This window comes from Buteo buteo, chromosome 2, assembly GCF_964188355.1.
Source record: "Buteo buteo chromosome 2, bButBut1.hap1.1, whole genome shotgun sequence".
Classification (NCBI taxonomy): Eukaryota; Metazoa; Chordata; class Aves; order Accipitriformes; family Accipitridae; genus Buteo; species Buteo buteo.
This window is the reverse complement of record NC_134172.1, coordinates 45439592-45464624: the sequence shown is the minus strand read 5'-3', so window position 1 is coordinate 45464624 and position 25033 is coordinate 45439592. Positions and strand designations below refer to the sequence as shown.

The window sequence follows — 25033 nt, the reverse complement described above, 5'->3', positions numbered from 1 at the left end:
ACACAAAAATACAGTAACAAAATTCATGCCATTCAGAGCACCTTTTATTTTCACAGACCAGTGCATGACTTGGGAATAAACAGGAGGAGGTAGTTGCAGGGAACCTACCATGTACTGGACTAACAAGACCATACTTCTTTAAGAGTTTAACATTTGGCTGCTCTGTCTTCTCTACTTACTTCAGTTTGGCTGTCAAGTTTACAAAAAATCATTCCTTCACTAAATATAATATAAGTTAGGACAGCAACTTAGGGTAACTAGTTGTCCAAGAATTTCAAAAGCACCACAGAAAACGGGAGGGGCCTCTTAAATCCATTGGTTGTATATCTAAAACAGCCCTGGACTTTCAGAAGGGCTCCCGAGTCATTACTACTGAATCCTGTAAGGACAGGTGTCGCTCAGCAATTTTGAAACTCAGACAATATATTTCTGTTCCTAACAACGCAACTAGGAGCCCAGTTTTAAGCAGAGTAATGAATATAAGAAGTGCATTTTCAAGAGAATGTAAGCTGATGAACCACTGAAAGAATGTATGCATATTCAATAATATCTTCTGGTACAGATATTTACTACTGAGGGTGTAGTGATTTGACTCATACATGGGCCCATTTTTCAATATCACCCCATGTCCACTGAAAATATACTTTTCAGAAGTATGAGAGGAAAAAAAAACTACAAAAAAAAATAAAATAACTATATGCACATGCCTATGAACACTATTATTGCTTTAGACAAATAAAACCAAGATCATACCATTCTCTTGAATAACAGCTCCATGTTAGGAGGAAAGAACCTAAAAGGCTATTTCAAATTATGGATCATGGCAATTACTTTACACTGCATTTACAGATCATATTCAGAAATCCTGCTTTTCAGGAGAAGATGCAAGCACCATTTTGCCCAAATCACAGGGCTCTAATATAGCCCTAGAGCACCTGTGTTAGCACCTTTGGTGCTCTTTTATTGAAGAATATAGAAAACTTGGTAGTTTTAGTGATGTTTGCTTCTTGTAAAATTTCAACAACCTAGGGCAGAGAATAGTGTAAATAAACCTCTTAAAATGTGTGTAGAAACACCTACAACCAAAATATCCCTCTACTGTTAAAATGCTAGCTTTCCTTTCCGTGTTCCTAAAATCTACTGCTGCTAAAGCACAGGAATGCATCTTGCCTTCACTACAACAATAGAGGCATCTCACATTCAAGTTAAAAATGTATTTACAAGACAACACAGGTATTTACCAAGAAAGAGAGAGTCATATTTCCTAGTCAAACTAATCTGCATTCATATACTTAAACATTATATGCACATTCACCTCTGGAAAAACAGTCCCATATGAAAGTGCACAGGCTCTGGAGACTTATTGTAATTGTTTGCAGTACTTGGGAAATTAAGTCAGGTAAAACAGAAGTTGAAGAAATTTAACAGATACTAAATTTTTGGAACTAGAAAGAACTTGAACTTTCAGGCCTGTAAGAAGTATATCACTTCAGTACTTCAAAGGTAACTTTTCCTGTAGCCTTGTTCCTTTCCTTACCAAAATAAAAATAAAAATAAAAAAAAGATTTTTTTTTGTCTGCATATAAATGAAATTAAGTGGCTTGATCCAACACTTGAAGAAATCAAAGGCAGTTTTTTCATTGCCTTCGGTAGGTACAAGCTCAAATCCTATTCACAGTGCTTATAATACGGCTACAGATTTGTCACACTCTTGATACCCAAGACAGAATAAAATGCCACTTACTTAAGTGGCACTCCCCATAAAAGCCCGACATTTTACACTGGTTTTCCCCAGTTTGTTGCAAGTAAGACACTTGGCTCTTAGCTGCAGTTTTTACTCTAAACGTTGTTCATTCTGAATTAGTGCTATATATTATATTCATATTATATCTGTATGTTTGAATATTAAAGCTATTTAAGACTATTTAAAACATGATTACATTATTATATATCACATTTAAATTAAAATTCTGACATTTATATTTTTGCTTTGATAGAAAGCTATGTTTTTCCCTCACAGTTCTGCCATGACAAATAACCAGTGTTAATAATTAATTAGCAAAATATTCTTCAGTTGCTAAATTAAGAATGGAAAACGAAATTCATGCACAAATTAATAACTATGATTTCATGCAGAATACTTCAGTCCTTCTTCTGGGCCATCATTAAATCTTCAACTACTAATTATTCCATATTTGCAAGAATTCAGATGTCTTAAAAAAATAAAATGCAACTTTTGTTTGCAGACACTTAGCAGTGCCACTAAATTTTCTGTATAATGACAGGATGCATTACTGGGAAGACAGCTTAGGGTTCTGAAACCCTTCACAGAATGAGATGTGGTTTATTGTAGCATACCCTAATATTTTTTTTTTTAGAGGTGGGGGTGATAAAAGAAAAAATCCAAAACCTTTTCTACTATAAAGATATTGCTCATCAGCTTTGGAAGAAAAATTAAGCAGATCTTCAAACTTGAAGTATCTTCTCTATCCAACAATTCAATTATTTCAGATATTGTGGAAATAAACCCCCCCAACAGATCATTCCTGTGTGTAGAATTTATTTACTTTGTATGTTCTTGCATGCTGTGCTGTCTTGCATCCAATTTCTCATTCACAGTCTTGCTTACTTATGGAGGACTCATTGTTAAATTACAGTTGGTATGAACCAGCATGCCAGCATACCATGATATTAATCTCTAAAGTATTCAATCATTTAACAATAGCCTCATTATTCAAGGGAACTCTGAGTGTTCAGTTTGGGCAGATTTTCTGACATGTCACTGAAACTATTTACTCTTAAAAAGAATTCAATGACTGCAACATATAGTAAAATATATATATACACACATATATATGTCTCAATCAGATGGTTCCTCTCCAATAATAGCCAAGAAAAGAAAAGGAATTAAAAAGAAAAGGAATTAAAGAAAAAAGCAAGAACTTCAGCTACCACCAGGGACTGTGAACTCAAACTGATAATTTAAAGCTAAAGCATTTTATAGAGTTCACACAGAGGCCATTTGAAACAAATGTGTGAGTGAGACTTCTTGAGTTCACAGAGCTCCCATTTCATTATTTACAAATTAGAAAAATCCAGGTACTTGGGATGTCTTTGGAAACAATGTAGTTTGGGAAGGAATTGTTTCTTAGGATTTTTACATTGCAAAATACATATTTCAGGAGCTACATCACAGAATTGCTTCTTTTTCTTCAATATAGTAATTTTAATCCTTTTATTTCCAGGGCTGGAATGTCGCAGTTGTATTCATTTTCCACAGGCCGAACTTTGACAAAAGTGGTGCAGAGAAGAACATTTTTCTCTGCCTGAAATTTTCAAGGAGAAACAACAAGAGCACAGAGTTGGATTTTTATAATTAAATGGACAAAAGTTCACACTGCTTGCTTGGGACTGGGACAGAATACCTCTCGTCTTGGGTTTCTCTGAATTTTATTTAACTCCACCAAATATGTTTTTAAAAGCAAGGATTTTTTAGTCCATTTATTTGGGCAACTCTGTAACATAAAGACAGCCTAAGAACAGGGTGTGAAAATGGATTCGATAAGCTATTTGTCCACAATATTTTTAAATACTCATGCATATGTACAACTTCAGGCATGTAAGAAGCCCCGTTAAACTTAAACAGGACGATCGACGTTTCTCAAGTTTAAAGTATGTTTGTAGGCTCATAAATTAATGTGCTTGTTTGGTGTGGAAAGTCCTCGCTACAGCCCCAGTACAGTAAACAGACTTACACAAGACATGCAAGTGCATGTTTCCGGTCAGTGAGTGCTTTGCCTTCCTCAGTGCAAGGCCTATAACTACTATGGTAATTATTAGTTTTAAGAGGACAAAATCTGTTCTTGCTGGTAACTCACCACAACTCCTAGGCCAGGGTCCCAAAGCAGGTATTCTCCAAAACCTTCTCTTCAGCAATAGCTTTGTCAACAGTAAAATTCAAACTAGGTGAACCTGCCCAGCATGCAATATAGATACATAATTTATGAATCATGGGTTAATTTTTCCATGTTTTCAAAATGCTTCAAAAGCCTGCAAGTAAATACAGCATTAAATGAAGAGTCCACCTGTTACAAAAGCACATTTACAGGTTTAAAAAGATACTTACTTTAGAGCCCTTGTCTATTGCATCAATAATTCTTCATTCTTTATTTTCCAAAGAAAGATGGACATAATTGAACGTATTAGCCTCACTGTGTCAGGCTGGCAAATATCTTTGGCGAGGGAGAGCTTATTAAAAACTGCGCTTTGGATCAGGCTCTTGGTTTCCAGAAATGTGGTGCCCTGCTTCTGGGTCCAATGGGCTGCCCCAATTTACACCAGTGGAGCAACTGCCTTATCATTTTCTGTCTTAAAGCACTGAAGTTACACTTTAAGATAACATCAAGGGCCAGGGAATAGGTCATAATTAGCATGTCTTGTAGCTGTCTGCTCGTCAGTGAGCACTTCCAAGCCTAAACCAAAAAAAATCTTAGTCAACCAAAAACTCCTCACTCAGGCTTTGTGCCCGTTGTGCTCACTGGGCACCTTGGCCATGAGTCTCCTGCAGAAGAAAAGCCAACATTGGCAGTTGCTGCGCGCTGCTGTGGTTCAGCTTGCACCCAGAAAAAGCCAGCGTGGACCAGGAAGCGGTTAGATAAGCCATGGGATTCACTAAATAAATATACTCTTTATATATTCAGTGTCTTCTGTCCTTAAAAGGACACTTGGTTGGTCCTGCCAGGCAGAACCCTGGATGGAGAGCTATGAAAAAGACATGCTATGTAGCCCATCATTTCTGAAATATACACAGGCAGATCTGGAAGAAAGAGCAAAAATTTAAATATTTTATGTTTCTGCTAAGAAATTTAACCCCAGAAACAAAAGTCTCACTGGAAAACATAGTAAGCACATCTTGAAATCTGATCAGTAACACTGGATTTGGAAGCAAATTAGCTTCAGTTGCTTGGGAGCCCTCAAGAAAAGATTTCTGTATTTTACTGGCTTCAGGTGCCTTCAGATAAACTAATTAAATAAGATATAATCCTCAAACCATATGAAGATATACGTGGAAAAACTAAGACCTCATTCTGAGTATTGGGCATACTGTGAGAGAGAGAGAACTGCGCTTCACTGGGATAAACTCAGTTTTTCCTCTAAGTGACTAACAATTCCTGTTGCTCTCTAATACACCAAAAAAGTTATTAAATTAATTTTTGGTATTAAAAAATAACTAAGAAATAAATACATTTGAAAGATGCTTTTATTTTGCTTATATATTTTGAGCCTTTGTGATAGACCCAGGTTGTATTTTCACACCTCTCTTTACAGCCATGAAGGAGAGAAACCTACATCTTTTAAAAAATTGAAAGCTGAGATTCCCATCTTAGCACATGCCTCAGGATCTAAGGATTTAAGAAACAAATATTGTGAGCCTCACAAACTTCTGAGGGTTGGCAACACCAAGGGCAACATCTTCATCAAATATTAGTGAACATTCTCAGCTAGGGAAAAAACACTGCTCGCCAGTTGCATGTTTTGGGTCCCAGAAAACAAGCTTGCAAAGAAAAAAAAGAAAAAAATAATAATAACAATGAACAAATCCACCCCATGTTCTATTCCCACTTTATAAAAAGAGCTGGATTTAAAGATTTATGAAAACCCCAGTGCTGACACCCCTCACTTTACTACTGCTATCACACACATAAATGGCAAGTATATCCTATACAGATAAATTATATTCCAGCAGCCAAAATATAATCTGCCAAATGTGCTGGGTTTAAAAATTAACAACACAAAATTTACAATGATCACCTCTAGTGGCAAGCTGACTGCTTTTTGGACATGCCACCAGAAGCAGTGAAAGCACAAAACCAGTGTAAAAAGGACACAGTCAGTCTTCATGGAGTCAAAGACACGTCCTACAAGAAGCAGACCTATAGTCTGCAAATATTTACAACTATGAACAACTGAATTCATACCCTGGACAGTCCTGAATGCACCCAATGGCCAACTCTCATAAACCAAGCACTTACAGTATCAGGCCATGCATTTACGTATTCCTCAAACATCTTATTCATCAACAGCATTTGCACCCTTTCCTCCCACTTACTCAGACCATGGGAGTTTCCGACCCTTTCCCTTTCTGCTGTTCAAGAGAGGAAGTTCTCAAAAGACCAACATCATGAATAAGAAGCCAAAACAAAAGAAAAGGTCTGCTCCAGCTATTCATTTCCCATATGCCTCTGCCCTTCGCTTTCTTTGGGCTTGCTCCAGAGACCACTGAGATCAAGAGAAAGACCTATGGATTTGCCCTGTTCTGCAATTTCTGAAAGCCATTAAATGTTACTCTTCGTGCAACATTCCATTTTGTAAGACAATTTCCTAAGTCCAGACTTCAGTTTCTTTTTGATTCCCACATTCTCAGGACAACAGCTCCTTTGTTCAAGTTTCCATGTTTATGGGAATGTTATCTTATCTCTGGTTTAGCCTTTAATATTGAGCAGAGTCAGAAAAGAATCACTCTCTTGTTTGAGATGTAAAGATTTATGTCTGCTTACATTTTTAAGATACATAAACATACAAACATATTTACAAAGTCTAAGCAAATTTACTCTTATTAGAGTTGTTATCTGAATGATGATATTTAACACCAGTTACAGTTTAGTTCCCTTATTTCCCCTGTGAAATAGTTTTTTCAAAATCTGTTGTGAGAGTAAAATGACAGCATCCTAGGGAAAACAAGCTTTCTCCAGCCTGTCTGCAAGGGAGCAGCAAGGTTTAAGCAGCAGGAAATCAGCAGAAGAGAGGGAAGCAAACCGTTACCGTGTGGGGGAGGACTTTCATAGCCACTGGGCCACCCAAAGCTGAGAGAGACACTCAGTGCCACAGTGAAACTCTGTGATTCAGAGAAGAGACACAAATGTGTAAGAGTGGAGAATGGCAGAAGAAAATGACCCTAGTCTGAATTCCCAACTACACCCGCAGACAGTGAGGAATGCAAGGACCCATCCGTGCCACAGTCACGCCAATTCTGCAGGAAAGCATGGAGCTACCTCAGCTAGCTTTAACCTAGTCCCAGGTTTCACTGCATGGCTCTAAAACCCAGAAGTATCTGCAATATAGATGCTCCTTCAGGAAGTTAAATGCACAGTACTGATTCAGTTCTGCATGTTTCTGCATTGTTCTCTGTCTAAAAGAAAAACACACTTTAAAAAAGAACCACCATTTGTCTAAACGCCAGGCAGTCTTCTCCCAAACCTTCCCATGTCCCCCATCCCAGAGCTTCTCCAGAAGGCCATTATCCCTCCCATTTCTAAGATTAGCATGTTCAAGACCTGCTCAATTTTGACGGGGGGAGGTGGGGGGGGTGGGGGGCAGAAATCCACCTTGAACAGAAAGCCGTTTGAGTCTTCCCTCACTTTTGAAGCCTTCGTATTTTTTAATCCCTGCTCTGCCAATTTTGTCTCTCCTTCTCCCCCTCCCCTTCAGTGGAAATTTTCTACTCTTTACAAGCCCAGCTCTCTGCAGAAAATTGATTTCCCCTAGGATACTGCCATCCTACTGTTCCATGCATGGTCATTAATGACCATCCTGTTCACCACAGAGACAGACACGGTGGCACTCCTCCCCAGCTCCTTAGCACAGAAAGTGCACAGGGGGAAAAATCAGAACAACCTCAGAGCTTAACCATACCAAGAATTCATCATCTCCAGAAAAATACCATAAAAAAATCTCCAAATGAGCTATTATGAGAGTAAAATAATTCTTGCTGGTTTCTGTCACTCTTTACTTGCACTGCACTAGATTAAAATTTTTAAATCTGCCCCAAATAACAACCATCATGTAGTTCCTTCCCTCTCTCCCAGAGCCATGAGGAAATGAACTCTAAATCAGATGTGACTTGAGCTCATGTTGGTTTTTCTCGAGCACCACTATCAGGGTATCCAAGGGCAGAATGCATTTCACCACAGCCTGCAAAACCTGCCTGAAGATGTGAGAAAATATCCGTGTGCTGCACCTTTTGCTGTTTTAGCTGCTTTACAAGCAGTGTATCTGCTGGCTTCACCATCTCCAGGAGATCTGCAGTCTCATGTTTGATTGCAGTGAAGTCCCATGCTTGGAGTAACAGACAATTCTCCCCTTAACTCTTGGTGGCTCTGATGCCAATGAGTAAAATAAAACAACTGTGCTCACAAAACAACTTAAGCCTTCTCTACAAACATCTTGTGGATACACCGTAAATTGTACAGTGTCGCTGTACTCCCTGCCTCCACCTTGACCCACAGGGTCCTTATTAGAACCTCCCCTTGTCCCTGCTGGTACAGGAAGGTACAATGGAGGACTGGAAGCCACGAGGAAGAAGATGGGGTAGTCAACACCTTTTCTTCCATTTCCAACAATGGATTTTTGTGATGAAGTTAATCTTGCTTACTGAGTTGCATTACTAGTTTCAGCAGGACCAAAAATGAGGAAAAATATAAATAAGGCCCAAAGATGGGTATAGAGCTTGCTTTTTTTTTTTTTTTTTTTTTTTAAGTATAATTCAACTTAGTTCCAGTGAATTTACCTGAAATAAATAGGGGCACTGTCTTTAAATCAAAAGGTAAACTTAAAAAAACCCAAGATCTTTTTAGTGACTGTTGAACAGAAAAAAAAACAACCCTAAAAATTAGTTCTGCAACTGGGAGAGGGACTTAGCTACTGAACTGCAACTTGGTCTGGAAAAAAAGTCAACACAGCTAATGCCTGATACAGCACTTCAGAAATGCTGGGGTGGGTAAACTGCCCCAGCCAAGAAATTAATATTTAAAGCTCACATTGTCCAGCTATGCTCTGTAAATTGTGCCAGGATTTCTTTATATAATTCTCACTAATGCTGGCTGATGTTAGCTGAGGAAATCCTCTGCAGACAAACAGGACAATCCACCCTGCTGTAGGTTCCATAAAATCACACGCTCTGTGGAAATTTCCAAATACTTCGGCACAATATGGGTGAGTTAAGGATAAAGTTTCTAGCTGAACTCCATAATTTCCTGTCTTTTGCTAGTCTACACAGCTCTTTAATGTTATGTTAATATCATTTTTGTGGGTGTGATTGAATTACCCGCCACTCCTGATGCCAGCATTAGTGGATTTCTGTGTAATAGGAGAGCATGCTTTACTACACATACTGTTACTAAATACCATTAAGCAGACCAGCTGCAGACCTCCTGATAGCAGGACTGGAGGGCTACCTCATTACGAGGCGACGAGCACTTTACTGCTGGCACACGGCCTGAATCCCGCGAGCCCTCAGCATGTTGAACTCGCCTCGATGTCCCCAGCAGACAGCCTGCCGCAGCAGGTCCCCTGGCTGAAAAAAGGGCCCAGCTCTGGGAATCTGCTGAGAGTGCTGAGATCCCTCTTGAGGGCTCAACATCCTGAGTCCTAAACGGTGCCGCCGTGACTTGGCAGTCTGAAAATATAGAGATGTATTTACTTGGCAACATTTCAACTCCAGGTGCAATGGAGGGCTGCTAAATTCTCCACTGAGAGTGTGCCTCACACTCTGGTGACAGCTACTAACTAGTGGCACAGTCTTTTAAAAAACCCTTCCAGAAGTCTTTGCGGAGAGATTAAAATGCCACACGTACGTGAGTTCTAACAATTCTAGGGCAGCCTCCAAAGGGAGATTTAACACAAGCTTTCTCATCAATACCCTTGCACTGCTAACCAGCACCTACTAAGCAAATGTTGAGCCTGACTACTGTGCAGAAACATCCCTCTTCAGAGAAGGATTGCATTAGGGAAGAAAGTGGGAGGGGCAATGGAAAAGAGAATGAGGGAGGGCAAGGAATTTAAGTCTGTTCCACATAGTTGGCTCAGTAGACGCTAAACTGTACTGACAGACATCATCATCCGAGGAGTTGCAATGTATTTTGATCACTCTTCTTGCCACTGTGACCCACCTCTTTCCCATCCTAAAACACCTCATATGCCAGCTGGTAGAGCTATACTTACCCAGCACCTGTGGGCGATTCAGCTGCTAGTGCACACCTAACAGCAGCCCCGTGTCCCCAACGTACCATGGGAACAGCGTGGCAGGGACACAGCAGGGACAAGCAATGCGGTCTTGTGATTAAGACAAATTCTTGTTTCCCTATATCTAAGCGTAATAAGAACTAACAAACAAATGCAGGAACCTAACAAGAACTAACAACTGCAAATCCATGTTACAGCAGAGCCAGGTTTTTCTTACCACTTGTAGAAAATAGAGATGAAACAACTAGAAGTCCTAAAAGTGCTGATAGTGTTTAATAGCTGTATCATTACAGCCTGTCTCCCACATCTGTAAGACCTGCAATCGTATCTTTAGTCCAATCTTACCTTAGGCAATAACCAAAATCATGGCATGAGTATACTGCCATGCTTTGATTTAAACCCCACCAATGACTTGGTCACATTCCATTTTGTTCCACCATAGCCACCAGTTTTCCTTTCCATTTAGAAGCAATTGCTTTGAGTTCATTTTATTCTGGGAGTCAAGAGATTGCCCTATATGAATCCTTCAGCTCCTTGAACTGGCTGTATGTTTGTACATGTGATAGGAATTAATTTGTTATGCAGTTCATAAGGCACTTAATAAATTTTATATTATTTGTGCTAAATTATTGTAGAGTAATCAAAAAACTTCATAGCCATACTCCATTTAATTGACAATCCTAAATTTGGTGTTGATTTAAGTAAAGCAGAGGGGACAAGAAACATTAAAGATGAGTAGAGAAATTAAGTTCTACAAAATTAAGTTAGATATGGCTTAAATCCAAATTCCTTACTTTTAAAAATAAAGCATCAAGGGTGCTGCAGTTTTCTCATTCTGTGGGGTTTTATTACTCAAAGCCAAGGATGGACAGACACCTGATTTACAATTAAAGGTAATCAAAACGTCAGAGGTGGAGAGATGAGCTTCTGCTTCCGACATAGTGCCTGTACCAGTCCACTGTGAACTCCTGCTGGGACACCAAGGCAGTTTTTGAGCATCATCCTGCTTAGGAACATAGATGTTCCAGTGATACATTTCATCCACTTAAGGACACATACAAACAAATATGGCTACATAAACTATACATAATAACAGATCTCCATAAACTTGAAAAGGAAATTATTTCTAACCACAAATAATTAGTTTTCAAAACATTTAAATGACCCATGCAGTCCTTGATGAAATTATCCAAAAGCTGGAGAAAACTGTCTTATAATCAGAGACTTGAACAGCTCCATCTATTTTAATTATTAAAGAAAAAAGTCTGAAAAGTGACTTGATTATAGTGTGTAGAGTACATCTGGGAGGAGGAGGGAGGGAGGAGGATGGAGGAAGAGGGAGAGAATCTGAAAGGTCCTTAATGTGATTACACCAAGAACCAACAGGTAAAAACCAACACCAGAAAGTTGATTTGGAAGTGGCTCAGAAATTCTGACCAGGGAACATGGTTAACAGGAACAAACTGTTAGCAACAGAGCTAGGTTTGCTGTTGCATTTATATCTTCAGGTACAGAATGGGTGCTTTTCTGGGACATACTCTTTACATGAAAATAAATTGCTATATTTAGTACAGGAGCAAGTAAGGGAAATTTAAGGACCTGACTCAACCAGAAAATAATGGTAGATCATCCCTTGGTCTCTTCTGGATCTTAAATTATATGAATCTGTGAATTATTTTATCCCTTTTAATTACTAGTTCCCTACTATAAAGAAGCTAAAAAGCTAATGTTCTTCTTGAATCAGTGAATTACAGAAAATAATTGAAGTTTCATAATTGGATTATAACCCCAGGAGTATAAGGAAATGCTGAACTGGGAAGCTGAAGTAAGGAAAACATGTCTGTTTTCTTTTTTTTATGTGATCACCAGGCAGTAATAGCCATAAATGCTGCACTTATTACCTGTATTACACTGAAACAATAACATGGCTGCGATCCTGCAATAACTGCTATTTGAACAGACTGCTGTGCTTCAATGAAGCTTATATGAGACTGGGTGTCTGTTGGAAGAGAGTTTATTTCAGAATAGGACCTGTATTTCCACGTTGCTGTTACCTTCATTATTATATTTGGGTTGCCCCCAGAGCTGTGGCTAGGTACTTTCCAAGAGAACCAGAATCCAGAGGTGTCCACTTTCCCTAGAGCTCATGATGGGGACATAGAAAATACATGGCCAAAGAAAGAAAAACCTTTTCAGACCTCTGCCAGATCAACATCTTTTAAAATTAGGCTGAAAACATTCCATCTTTCCTGTCTCTGTTTTGTAACAAGGCAGACATTAAACCTCTGACACAGTTGCAAAAATTCTAAGAAATTCCTTCTCTAGTGAACGTCTTTTAAAAAAATTAAAGACTTTTCAGTTTTTAACACTAATCTAGCAGCAGTGCTTGTCACACAAATAATTCTGGGAAGTTACCAAATACTTGGAATGAAAGACATTGCATGCTGCATAGCACAGAGCTCTTGTCGATGCTTGTTTGGAACAGTATGGGAAAGTCTAGCAGCTGAATACAATGACATTTTTGTTTTCGTGCTGATAATATTCAATAGCTTTGCCACCAAAGTTGGCCTGCCACTTCCCCTTGTATAGCAGTTACGGGCATGCTCTAAGGTTCTTGCCATTAGCTGGAAGCAGAGCCCAGGTTATTCGCATTTGGGGGGCGGGGGCATTAAGCACAGCTGGTATTGTTTCCTTCCAGCAAAGCTTTAGGACAATGTATTTCTTACACAGATCAGAACATTATCTGTGTCATACCTTTTAGAGAAAGGTTACAGAAACATTTCTGCTACACAAATGTCAGAACATGAACAGTATCTCTCCATCCTCTCCCAAAAGTCCGTGAGTCCTAAGAAGCATAAACCTCATCCCAGTCAGAGAACTTCCTACTTCCTTCTCCACTCTGTGCACATAATACAGCCATTGCTTCTGCTCTTCCACTGCTGCCATCAGTTCTCAAAGAACAGATCAGAAAGGCCCACTGAACTTGACACCAGAATTTCAAACAAATACCAAAAATGTTGAGAAATCTAAAGGACGTGAATGAGCTTCAAAACAGAAGAACCAAACATAACCAGAACTTTCACTGCCACTACTCCCATTAAAAAAACACAGACCACAACAACTCAAAGGAACCTTTGTCAAACCACCAGTGCATCAATCAGCCTCCTTACTGGAAAGCAGAACCTGAGCATCAGAGTTTTACAGAATCATAGAATCATTTAGGCTGGAAAAGACCTTTAAGATCAAGTCCAACCATTAACTTAGCACTACCAATTCTATCACTAAACCATGTTCCTAAGTGACACATCTACGAGTCTTTTAAATGCCTCCAGGGATCGTCACTCAACCACTTCCCTGGGCAGCCTGTTCCAATGCTTGACAACCCTTTCGGTGAAGAAATTTTTTCCTAATATCCAATCTAAACTTCCCTTGGCGCAGCTTGAGGCCATTTTGTCTTGTCCTGTTGCTTGTTACTTGGGAGAAGAGACTGACACCCACCTCGCTACAACCTCCTTTCAGTTTTTCTGAAAGTTTTTCTCCAGGCTAAACAACCCCAGTTCCCTTAGCCACTCTTCATAAGACTTGTTCTCTAGACCCTTCACCAGCTTCACTGCCCTTCTTTGGACCCACTCCAGCACCTCAATGTCTTTCTTGCAGTGAGGGGCCCAAAACTGAACACGGTATTTGAGGCGTGGCCTCACCAGTGCCGAGTACAGGGGGACAATCACTTCCCGGCTCCTGCTGGCCGCACTGTTTCTGACACAAGCCAGGATGCTATTGGCCTTCTTCACCACCTGGGCACACTGCTGGCTCATATTCAGAAGGCTGTCAAATAACACCCACAGGTCCTTTTCCACTAGGCAGCTTTCCAGCAACTCTTCCCCAAGCCTGTAGCATTGCATGGGGTTGTTGCGACCCAAGTGCATGACCATGAGCTTAGCCTTGTTGACCTCATACAATTCAGACTGTCAAGAGTCCCATAGTCATGAAGGCCCTTCCACAGAGCAACACCCACATTACAAAACCAGGCATTTGTCTGACTGATGTGCATGGTGCTGAGCCTGCCTGTCCTTTGGACAGTTTTTGGCCACAAGCATTTTCAGATCCTTAAATGTTTACATCAGTAAGGGGACAATAGCCTTATGGATGGATGGTGATGCCATGGTTGACTGGTTGCACACAAAATATGCTGTGGAAGTGGAGAAAGAAAGAGACAAGGAAAGACTGAAACACATCTCAGAACAGGTCAGAAGAAACTTGTTAAGTGTGTTTACCCTCTTTCTATCTCAACACCCCTCCTGCACAGTAAGCAAAACAAGTGGCTATTACGGTCATGCCCTTCACACTGCTACACAGGACTCAATATTTCTGTTATGAGTTCTCTGTTTTGTTTTTTGTTTTCTTTTTGGTTCGTTCCCCCCCCCCCCTCCAAGGACTTTAATTAAAATTCATCAGAATAAGTGTTTTCAGCAGCAGCCTCTGAGAACCCTGCCTCCTCCCCTATGTTCCATTAAATCAGGTTCATCCAACTTGAAAGAAGATGAGAAACTCTCACTGACACACTGTCACACTCCAGTGAAAAGATGGGCACATTCAAAACAGAGAAGAGTGCAGGTGCTCATTTATTACTTTACGCAGATTATTTTTCTGCCTTTCTTCCTGACAATGGGAACGTTCACATCCCAGATGGAGCCCTCTGTAGTGCTGTGGGCATTTGCTGACCTAGAGTTTTGTTTCCCCTGATGAAAGAGGTTAGGCAAGAAGAGGATCAGTTCATTGCCTACTGGGGCAACTTTAATGTTTGTTTTTAACAATGGAAGACATTTGGAGATTATTTTAATGGGGAATGAATATACAAATAATTTTTTTACAGTATCAGGTAAGGGAGAAAAAACCTGTGCACATCTATACCCATACTTACACACTGCAGAGATGTAATATTTATATACTGAGTGCAAAACTGCAAATCAACTGATTTCAGAAACAGAGATGTCACTCAGATGAAATACAAGTTCACTGCCTTGTACCATTTTGGAGCCAGAGAGCAATGCCACAATGTTTCTAACAGCATTCATAAGCACCATCACTATGAAAGTGTCTTCAATGCAAGAATTAACAAATCATGTCCACGGCATTAGGTTCCTCTGCTTTTATGTCTACTTTATGCATCCTTAATATTCACCATCTGGTTCCTGATCAAAGGCATTTTGACTTAAAAGTATTAACCTGAAATTAATTTCTTTTCCCTTTCCCACTCCTCTTAATAAACTTTCAGGAAATGTCCATGATACAAAAAAACTTGAGGAGAATGCAGATTTCTCCAAGCTAACCCATCAGCATGTTTTTCTCTGGTCTGAACACACACATTAACAAATGAGAGGAACAATTCAGGTAGTTCCCTCATCGTGTTGAATCAGCATATCTAGTCCAGCAGGACACCTTTGCTGTGCTTGGCCCAACAGTACACCCTTCTTGGGACTTTGCTTTCTTGATTTTACTTGGAATAACAAAGAAAATCTGACGGCGTTTAGAGGTTTTTTCTTTCCCCTCAAGTGTGGGCATTTCTTTGGTTCCCACAAAGACTCATATCTTCAGCAGATTTCAGAGCCATTCACAGTTCTCATATTACCAGGATACACGGAACCAAAACATCCAGTGAGATTTAAGTAGGAACTACCCTGTATGATGCTACATGATTCCTATATGAGCTAATCCCACTGAATGAGTGCTCTCACCTTCATGCCCTTTCAGTCTCTGCTATATCACAGAGCAACAGTGTCAGCTGATATTAATTGCAGGAGAGATGTAGATTATGTGGTTCTGTTTGAATTAATATTGAAGCCACAGGGCACCTTGCTTTAACATACACAAGGTTACAGAACACAGTAAATTCCTTTACATCTCCAAAGATTACTTCTTAAAAATACAGGAGCAGACACAGGCTAACACTCTACTGCTACATAAGTCTCAGATAGTTTGGGTTTTGTCTTCACCAGGGCCAGGATAAGAACACCAGTTTACACTGAGTACAAATTTGGTCCGACTTCACTGTAGAACAAAGGATTTACTCCAGGGATTCTTTTGGTCTTTTTCATTTTGAGCTCACTATGGGGATTTTGTTTTGGTTAACCTTTATTTTATTTATAGTTCAAAAGGAAAATAAAAATAGCCAGGAATATCAAACTCTTGTTGCCTTAACACACAGCACAAATGGCCATCATGAACTTGCTACAAAGCTTGATCTAATTAAAAATGTACTTGTTGCAGCTATTAACAAGAGACCCTGTCATGAAAGGCACCTTGAACCCCTCTGAAACCTTGATGAACTCAGCAGTTTTCTGTGGGGGCAAAAGGAATACACACAGTTCATATCAAAAATAGTCTAAGATTTAAATAATGTGTGTATTTTCAATTAATAACCTCAGTTACATTATCCTTGGGGCTAGCCCTTTAGTAGAATCCAAACAGTGGCAGCCTGAATATTTATTCAGATGTTTCATGGGACAAAACGAAGGACGTTCAGAATGAAACGAGAGGCTAAAATCTCACATTTAATGACTTGTCAAGGAGACAATCAGGATACCTTCAGAAAAAAAGAAAAAAAGAAAAAAAAGAAAAACCAACAAACACCACCCTCAAACACCCCAAACCCAAAACCTTGAGTAATCTGCACAAAATATGGAGCTAGAAGCTATTTAGAGAAAGCAACACTCATGACAATCATGATTCAGTAAGGATTTCCCATACCTGGAAAAACATTTATTTGGGAGATTCTCTCTCATCTTCCTCAAAAGTCAGCCTGAGCATCCTACATACTTGTTGCTCTTTAGGTTTAGATATTTTTACTGTTGTTGTTTTAATTAAGTCCTTCAATTTTACCCTGGACCACAAAGAAGTCAAAACTTCAATGGTGATGAGATAACTAATCCAAATAAGAACAAAGCAGATGGAAATAGGTTTCTGAAGCTATATTATAGACACAAGGGGACAGGACTAAGTCAGGACAAAAACATGAGTTAGTTTAAACTATCAGACACAAGAAGTCTGAAGCAGCTTTCTTTCAGACTACAGACTGGGCATGAAAAATTCATGACTGAATCAAGTTGGACAGGGATTATCTTTTGAATACATGCCAGTATCTTAACTGTGCAATGCACAAGGCTTTTTTTTTCCTTTTTTATTTTTTTAATCAAATGTTGAGTTTTCTAAGCCAACTTTTCTTTTCAAAATTGTGAGGGAGGGGGGCAGGAAAGAGTTATTTTATATCTCTTTTCCCTTTCTCTTCTCCAAAACTTATTTTACCTTTTAAAAACTTTTGGGCCTAAGTCTTCTTCAGTGCAAACATGTACGAAAAGACAGACAGAAAGACCAAAATCTTGAGAGACAGACTGTGAGCTGTTGAAATGAAAAATGTTTCAAAGTAATAAAGCTCAAATGTTTAATCTGTGTGTGAGATTTCCTTCAATCTATCTCCATGGGGATGTAGTTAGTAAGAATGGAATATGTCCAGTATACCAACAGGGGACTTAGCCACCTGTGTATGTTTTTAAGAGAATTTTGGAATTCTTCTGGATGAAATATAATACCATGCATGAAAATTAGAGTGAGAGGTTATGAATATTTCAAAGATAATAATTTACATTTTGCTTGTACAGTGACACACCACACACATTTTTCTGTCTATAATCTGTAATTTTACATCTTAAGGTTGATTATCTTGCCTTTTGATGAAAAGCATATTTTGACTGGGAAGATACATGTATAATGGTGTGTACCACTGCACCAGCAGAGACTGTGTACCTCAGAGAAATAAATGCTAATGATGTGATATTTACCATTATTTTCATGAAATATTTAAAGATAAAAATTTTAGACTAATAAGTTCTGATGATCAATATGATCACAGATGGGTATAAAGCCTCTTTTTAAAAAACCTCAAGAAAGGTTAAGAGAAGCCAAGGTCCATTTTTTGGAAGTTCCTTTACTCAGTGTTTATGAAAATCCAGAAGAAGATACATATGTAAAAGATTCTTGCTTGCTAAACATTCCTATTCACTCTTTTTCAATGTAACCTTTGATAGAATCATTGTATAAAGTCCCAAAAGATACAGTGAAACCTAACAGCTCCCTGCTGCAAAAGAGAATTTGATGCAACTTTGCTGGACACCTTAAACCAAATACTGAGGATCAGAACTACACAAAAAGAAAATCTTTCAGTAGCAATTTTTTTTATTTTATTTACTCAGCTACTGTACAGCCTATGATGACTTGTTTTCCTTTAGTTATATGAACAGTTTGACAGATTACTGTGACAAGGTTACTCTTAAATTGATAAAAGGTTTGATAGTGTCGGAACATTTGTCAGAAACGTCTGACATCACGTGTAATGGACTCTGCACTTCAAGCTCAATGGTACTCCAGTCTGCTGTTTTCTGTTCAGTGTGCGATACACACCGCCCAAAAACATACAGCAGAAATACAGAAAAGCAGGCAGGATTTACCAAAACAGGCCCTTGTACTTTATCAAACAATTCTGATTAAAGAATTTGTCTTCTATAACCCACCTGGCAAAATGCACTTAAATAAAAAGTTTTACATATCAGTTAAAGGGTGGCTTCCTTGCTGGAATAAACCTGGAAATAGGATGGGCTATGATAAATGTACATAACCATAAGCATTTCCAGCATTCCCTATACTTTTGAGAAAGAAATATTGTGGGGTTTAGAACATTATTCCTCAGACCTGCCAAATGTCAGACATTACAAGTGACAGTTGTATTGCTGGCAGCCTTGTCACATGCTGAAGCAGAGGAAATGGGTTCAGAAGGGCTCATTTTGGGCACTGGCAGCTAGCCTAGGGGAACCAGTGTCCTGAGCATAAGCTAGCTTTGGTGAATACCTCCCTTAAATTTAGCTCTCAAAAAATCTTGTACTGCAAAATAATAATATAGTTTAGGGATTGGAATTCAGGTTTTCACCTCACATCTTGTAGCAAATTACATTAATACTTCTATGCAGAAAGCCTAAGAGCCAGCACCTTGTGCTGTTTTGTGAATACCTCTTCACATGAAGTCTTTAACGCATGGTGAGACCCCAGCCACGTAAGCTAAGAGAGCGCTCTACAGAAGACAACCATTCCTGCAGAGACAAATGTGTGTCTTGCTCATATAGCAGCAATCTGCTGCTATATATACTGCATTTGGGTGCGGGGCGGGGTGGAGAAGGACGTGGAGCAGGGAGGAGAAGAGAATAGGGATTTGGACTTTTATCCACCTCTACTATGTAACCATCTGCAAAGGCAAAGAAAATGTCTTGCAATGTATTACTTCAAAAATCTATGTGCTGCCATGACAAATTCTTGTCTTTTCAGATATTTATGTTTCCCTATATCGTCCTTCCCTTTTTGCTTTGATAAATACTTTTAATATTCTGAAAAAAACCCAGAACAACTATCTGGTTTCTCCTCACTTCCATTCAGCCAAAGGATAGAAAATCAGCAAAATGAATGTCAGCATTTTTGTTAAAGAGCATCTGTTCACACAGGAACTCCATGATAGCAAGACAAAGCCCTCTAATCATAGACCAGATTAAGTTTAGTAGAGCACATTAAAAATTTTGCCACAGTGCTGAAAGGAAGCTCTCAGATACTTGATGTGCACTTCCCATATGCAGACAAGGGGTAGGGACTTGCTCTCTGAACTTCATGATTCAAGTATCGCTGCTTATACCACAGCCTCACACCATGACTGCAGCACTAAGTGCCAAAGCCGTAAGGCTCCTCTAGGAATAGTTAGTTCATTCCTGATCAGCTGAAAGCATTTGTCTGAACTCGGAAAGGGTCAGACTGCAAGAAGATGTATAGCAAAATAGCTTTTTGAACATCAGCAGACTACAGTCAATTTATACCTACTGAGGATCTGGCCCCTGAACCGGGATTATCTGTGACTGTCACAAGCGGGAAGTGTCATGAATGTAGTTTGTACAAATGTCAGACAGGTACACTTGCAATTCAGCTTGCATGAAATATGAAAAATCACCACCACACTGTACTCCTGTGAACAGTGAGCCAGTTCTACCTGTAGCAGCCTTAGTAGGAGAAAGTCCCAGGGAAGAGTTTCAAGCTAACATAATTTTGCTGAAGTTCAGACATCACTTCAGTGAGACTGCTAGTTCCAGTCCTGGCCAGCCACGTCCACATAAAGCATACTTAGGGAAGTCTTCCAGCATTTTTGGTCAAAATCGGGAAAGGCAGAATGACATAAAATTGTAATATTCCATTAAATTGTTACTCCTATTGCAGGCTTCAAAACAACGACCACTTGGATTCAAGTCAACAAATGAGCCCCAGACTGTTCCTTAATTTACCAAACTTAATTTATTGATCCCTATTTGAAAGGCTGATTTGTGATGAAAAATATCAAACAGTGTTGTCTTCTGGAATAGGCTATTCTATGGCAAAAGCACTGCAGTTCTGCATCATAAGAAGGGTGGATTTTTATTTTTCAAATCTCTCCATGTTCTTATTTCAACACAGAAACTTTGTTATCCTAAATCCACCCAGGCAATCTCTGGTTGGAATCTCAAACTGGGTTATTCCCCTCCCGCATGTCATCAATAATAATCAAGAATTTGGAAATCCAATCAGGTTCTCATTTCTACTCATTACCCACATTCAGTCGAGTGAGGAGGCTTAACAGGGTGCAACATTTTAGGAAACAGTTCTTCTGATGATGCATGAGGAGCAAAGAGCTCCTTTCTGCTGCCTCTCCAGTTTCAACAGGAATAAAATACAATAAAACTGATGTTTATCAGCACAACTTGGAAATGTGACTCTCAAGATAAACAGGGAGGTAGAAGGTGCTACTTTCTACATCATCATTTTTCAGTGGAACAGCAGTTAATTAGATGTTAATTAGATGGCTACAAGGCCACCTTCAGTGGGTTTCATACCTCTCAATCTTTAAGCCCAGCAATGTGTGACATAGCAATCAAAAGATGGGATAAATGACTGAGATGGGAACACCCATGTTTGTTGTGCACTGGGCTGTGATTCACAGACCGTTCTAACTATAAAGTCTGTCATTGGGGAGGTTTTCTTGTCATGCAAATTCTTCTTTTAACATAAAAAAGAAACCAGATTAAAATAAACAGAAGACAATGTGAAGGCCCTCACCTCTCTGTCCCCCACAACTCATTACCAGAAGGTTTTCAACAGGCGTTAATTAGCTGTTCAAACTAAGGGAATAAGGGTTAACATTCAAGTGCAGGAGGCTTCTGATGTCTTTTTGTGGACACACGTAAGTGTAAACTGAAAGGCCAGCTTTGATGTTTTCCTACCCGAAGATGCTGAGTATTTTAAGTGCACTTACGGCTGGCACAGCTTGATAAGGTCCTGGTCAGTGGTGCCGGGTGGAAGGCCTCGAATGTACAGGTTGGTTTTACTCAACTGCTCTCCGCTGCTGTTGTTGCTGCTGTTGTTGCTGCTGTTTGTGCTGGGGCTGGGAGGAGCCATGGGGTGGGGAGCTGGTGCATAGGACTGCTGGAAACAAAACAAAACAAAAATGGTGTTACTTGAAAACAAAAGCATGGTGGACTCATGTGCTTTACCCAGGTAACTCCAGAGCTATGCGGGGAGGACATGCTTGTCCTGCCCTCCCTGACTGCCTCCAGCTGCCTGCTCCTACAGGGTGTGCACCCATCCCGGGTCAGCAATGCCTTTCAAAATGGGGCCGAGATTTTGGGTTTAGCCATGGCTATGAAGTGCATTATGCATTATTTTACTTTATTTTGTTAATCTGGAATTAACGTAGCTAGATTATGAGCCTATTTTATCTACATCACAAAATAAAGCTCTGAAATGGCAGATACTCAGGAGTAACTGGTATTAAAGGAAGAAGTTAAACACAATCTGCTTTAAGAATACTGTAAGATGCAAATAAGAGTATCTAGCCAAAGGTACAGAAGCTGATGCCAGAAGCCTGGTTAGTCTCTTCTAAACATGAGGAGCACCCAGTACATGCACAGTTAGGTGGCAGAGAGTTGGCTAGCCTGAGAGGGGAAAAAAATTCCAAAGGAGCCTGAAAAGACTATCATGGATGTCTTCCACAATAGAGAAACAGGGTTTGGAAAAGATGATCAGGCTAAGACCTCCTGCTCTCAAAACCTTACCCACTTCTGAACAACCACAAACCAGACACAACAACTGAGAAATACCACTTAAAAAGGGAGTCATTCTCACAGAGACAACAACATTCTCCCTGGTAAATACATGCTATGAAAGAAGACACACACATGCTATAAAAATTACACAAGCACCTCCAACAACAGGGGCAACAACGGGGAATTTAAGCTGCTGCAACCATGCCTGGCTCTCTGACCATCAGCGTATTTACTCACAGCACAGAGTGCTCGTCAGGAGAACGGAGGAGCGGTTGGCAGGAGGAGGCCATGTCCTGACACCATTGTGACCTGTGCAGAAAAGCTGAGACCTAGGGGAGAAGCTGGGGGAGACTGGGAATGCTGTGGGCCAAGGCTCGGCCTGGGCAGCCAGGGGAACTGGTGGCAGAGCTCCAGGAACATAACCGCCTGCTGAGAGGGGGGAAATCCCCTTTCCACATGCTGATCAGCGTATCCTGCTAGCAGTCTGCGCAGTTACAACAGCAGGTAAATGTTAGGCGAGTACTAAGTCAACCATGATGTGCTAATGGACTAACAAAAGCAAAACATCTGCAATTTTCATTATAGTAGCAGTGACATTTTAGTGACTTCTAACATGCTCGTTCTACATTTAGGCCTTGAACAGAGAAGATATTTAAGCCTGTGAGTAATTCTGATCACACTGATCAACTGCCCCTTTCATTTCAGTGGCCCTACTTTAGGGCTTGTAATTATGCACACACTAAATCAGAGCCTCGGTATATGGTTATTTTTAAATTCTCTCTGCTCTAAACTCTTTCAAACAAGTCCCTTTACTTAGAAGAACCAAAAGAAGTTAGAGAGCATAAGAGGAGCATCAGTGATAGGTGAAGCTCAGAGGCTTTGATGAGATACATAAAGCGCCACACTTGCAACCATGTCTTTCCTCCTGCCTTCTCCTTCCTTCTTCCCAGTTTGTCCCATTTAAACCAGGAGAGTGGGAACACACCATCAAGTGTCAGGACATCAGAATTCCTCCTCATTCTAGCCTGGTTGTAATGTGACTCAAGTAGGACCCATTAAAAGGAAAAATCAGTTTAATAGACAGTGCAATCGCCATGCTAGCAAGTAATGACGTTCACTCTCATCTACAGTAACAGAGAAAGGCAGATCAGCTTCCTTCCCCGAGTATCTGCGTAGATACTTTTGCTGACAATCAAAAGCACTTAATGCATACGGATCATATTTCTCTGCACACACATTTTATCACTGGGTAATCCCCACCCACCCCAGCTTCAATGTCATTCCCAGAAATAGAAAGCTGAAGAAGCAGCAACCCTGAATACCAGCACGGGGAACTGCCTCAACTGAGCCCCAGTGCTGTGGGCACATCCTGGAAATCAGCTCCACACAACAGCCATGGCGTGGCTGGGTAAAACTGCAGGCAACGGTGACCTCCAACAAATACATAGACAAGTGCATCTTAAAACATCCTGGCTGAAAGCATATTTAAATCTCTGGGCACTCCAGGGCCATGGTAGAGGTGACTGTGTATAGCACATGTTTGGCTTTAGTACACCAAGAGCTCAGGAAATACACTGTGGTAAAATTGCACATTTTAAGCACTGGTAAGGTAGAATAAAAAAAAAAAAAAATTAAAAAAGGTCAAGGTAACATTCTTACCGCTTTACCCCACACCTCCAAGTTTACCATACACACTGAATGCATGTAAAGGACAGAATTTTCTGTAAGCCAGTAAAGTGCTATGTACTTTAATTATTAATTGTTATTATTATATATGTCTTAGCAGGGGATAATGAGTAAATGGCCTATTCTCACACCAACCTAATAAGCAAGAAAAAAAAACAAGCGGAAATACACCTTTGAAATACAAAGAGCAATTTTCATTCTATTGTAAGATCTTTATCCTCACACAGAGCAAAGCACTGGGGGCCTAATTCTAATTTAAGCTTAAGACATTTTATCCCTCTTGGCCAGCAGAAAGGGGACCTAGATGTGAACATGAATTACATTTACACTGATTTTAAGGCTATTTAAAAAAAAAAAAAAAAAAAAGTCCTCAGTATATCCAGAGAATTAGGCCATGGGATAGGTGGTCTCTCAAGCAAGAGCTGCTCAGACAATAGGCACACACAGATGCCCAGGTTCAGATGTTTTAAGGGTGGGCAGAGAGGCAGCCACGCTCCGCTTTGGAGGATGCTGATCTCAGACCAGCAAGCACAGCTATACTCCAAACCCTCTTCACTAATAAATCTCAGCCACTGCAGCCCACAGTAATGTCCATGCATATCCAATACCCCAGAATACCGTCCGCAGAAAGATTACAAAATTGCTTGTACTAGGGCTGATGACATCTTCTGGCCAGTTGCCAGACTAAAAGCTTCAGGTCAGAAGAAAGCTTTGAATTCTTGTTTCCTGAGCCTGTGAGTGTATGACTGATGGCAGAAGTATGCGTTTTGCCTCCAAATGAGCAAAGGGTCTGGTTCGTTAATCTCTACGTAATAACTGGAGTGAAAGAAATTAATGGCAACCTGATGATGATCCCAGATATTGACCACTTGCTACAGGATCCCGGATGATGCTGAGGGGGGGCATTGCCTGGGGAGCCACCTGCGCACCCAACGGCAGGAAATTTGTGCCTTGCTCTGACGTCGGCCTCCTCCGTGGCTGGGGGCAAAGCACTTAACTTCTCTGCCACGAGAGCCATGAGGAGCACCGCTTTCCAGACTGGCTCAAAACACCCTGACACCAGCTGTAGAAATCTGGGAAAAACATTTTGCCAACACAGCCAAGTGCAGGACCTGCAGCGCTAGAAAAAAGTATTAGGCAAAATCTATGTTTTACTTCAAAAGGGAGCT

At 40.1% G+C, this 25033-nt stretch overlaps 1 protein-coding gene across 8 annotated transcripts in view; it reads right to left on the bottom strand.

Annotated features, from left to right (window-relative positions):
• Positions 1-25033, bottom strand: part of RBMS3 (RNA binding motif single stranded interacting protein 3) — a 724940-nt gene that overhangs the window by 332805 nt on the left and 367102 nt on the right. For 5 of the 8 annotated variants that reach the window (XM_075052929.1, XM_075052937.1, XM_075052977.1 and 2 more), the window contains one exon: positions 21389-21558. In XM_075052929.1, coding sequence (XP_074909030.1) covers positions 21389-21558 — 170 coding nt within the window. The remainder of the gene's footprint in view (positions 1-21388; positions 21559-25033) is intronic. The other 3 variants (XM_075052943.1, XM_075052987.1, XM_075052969.1) reach the window with 1 other exon arrangement.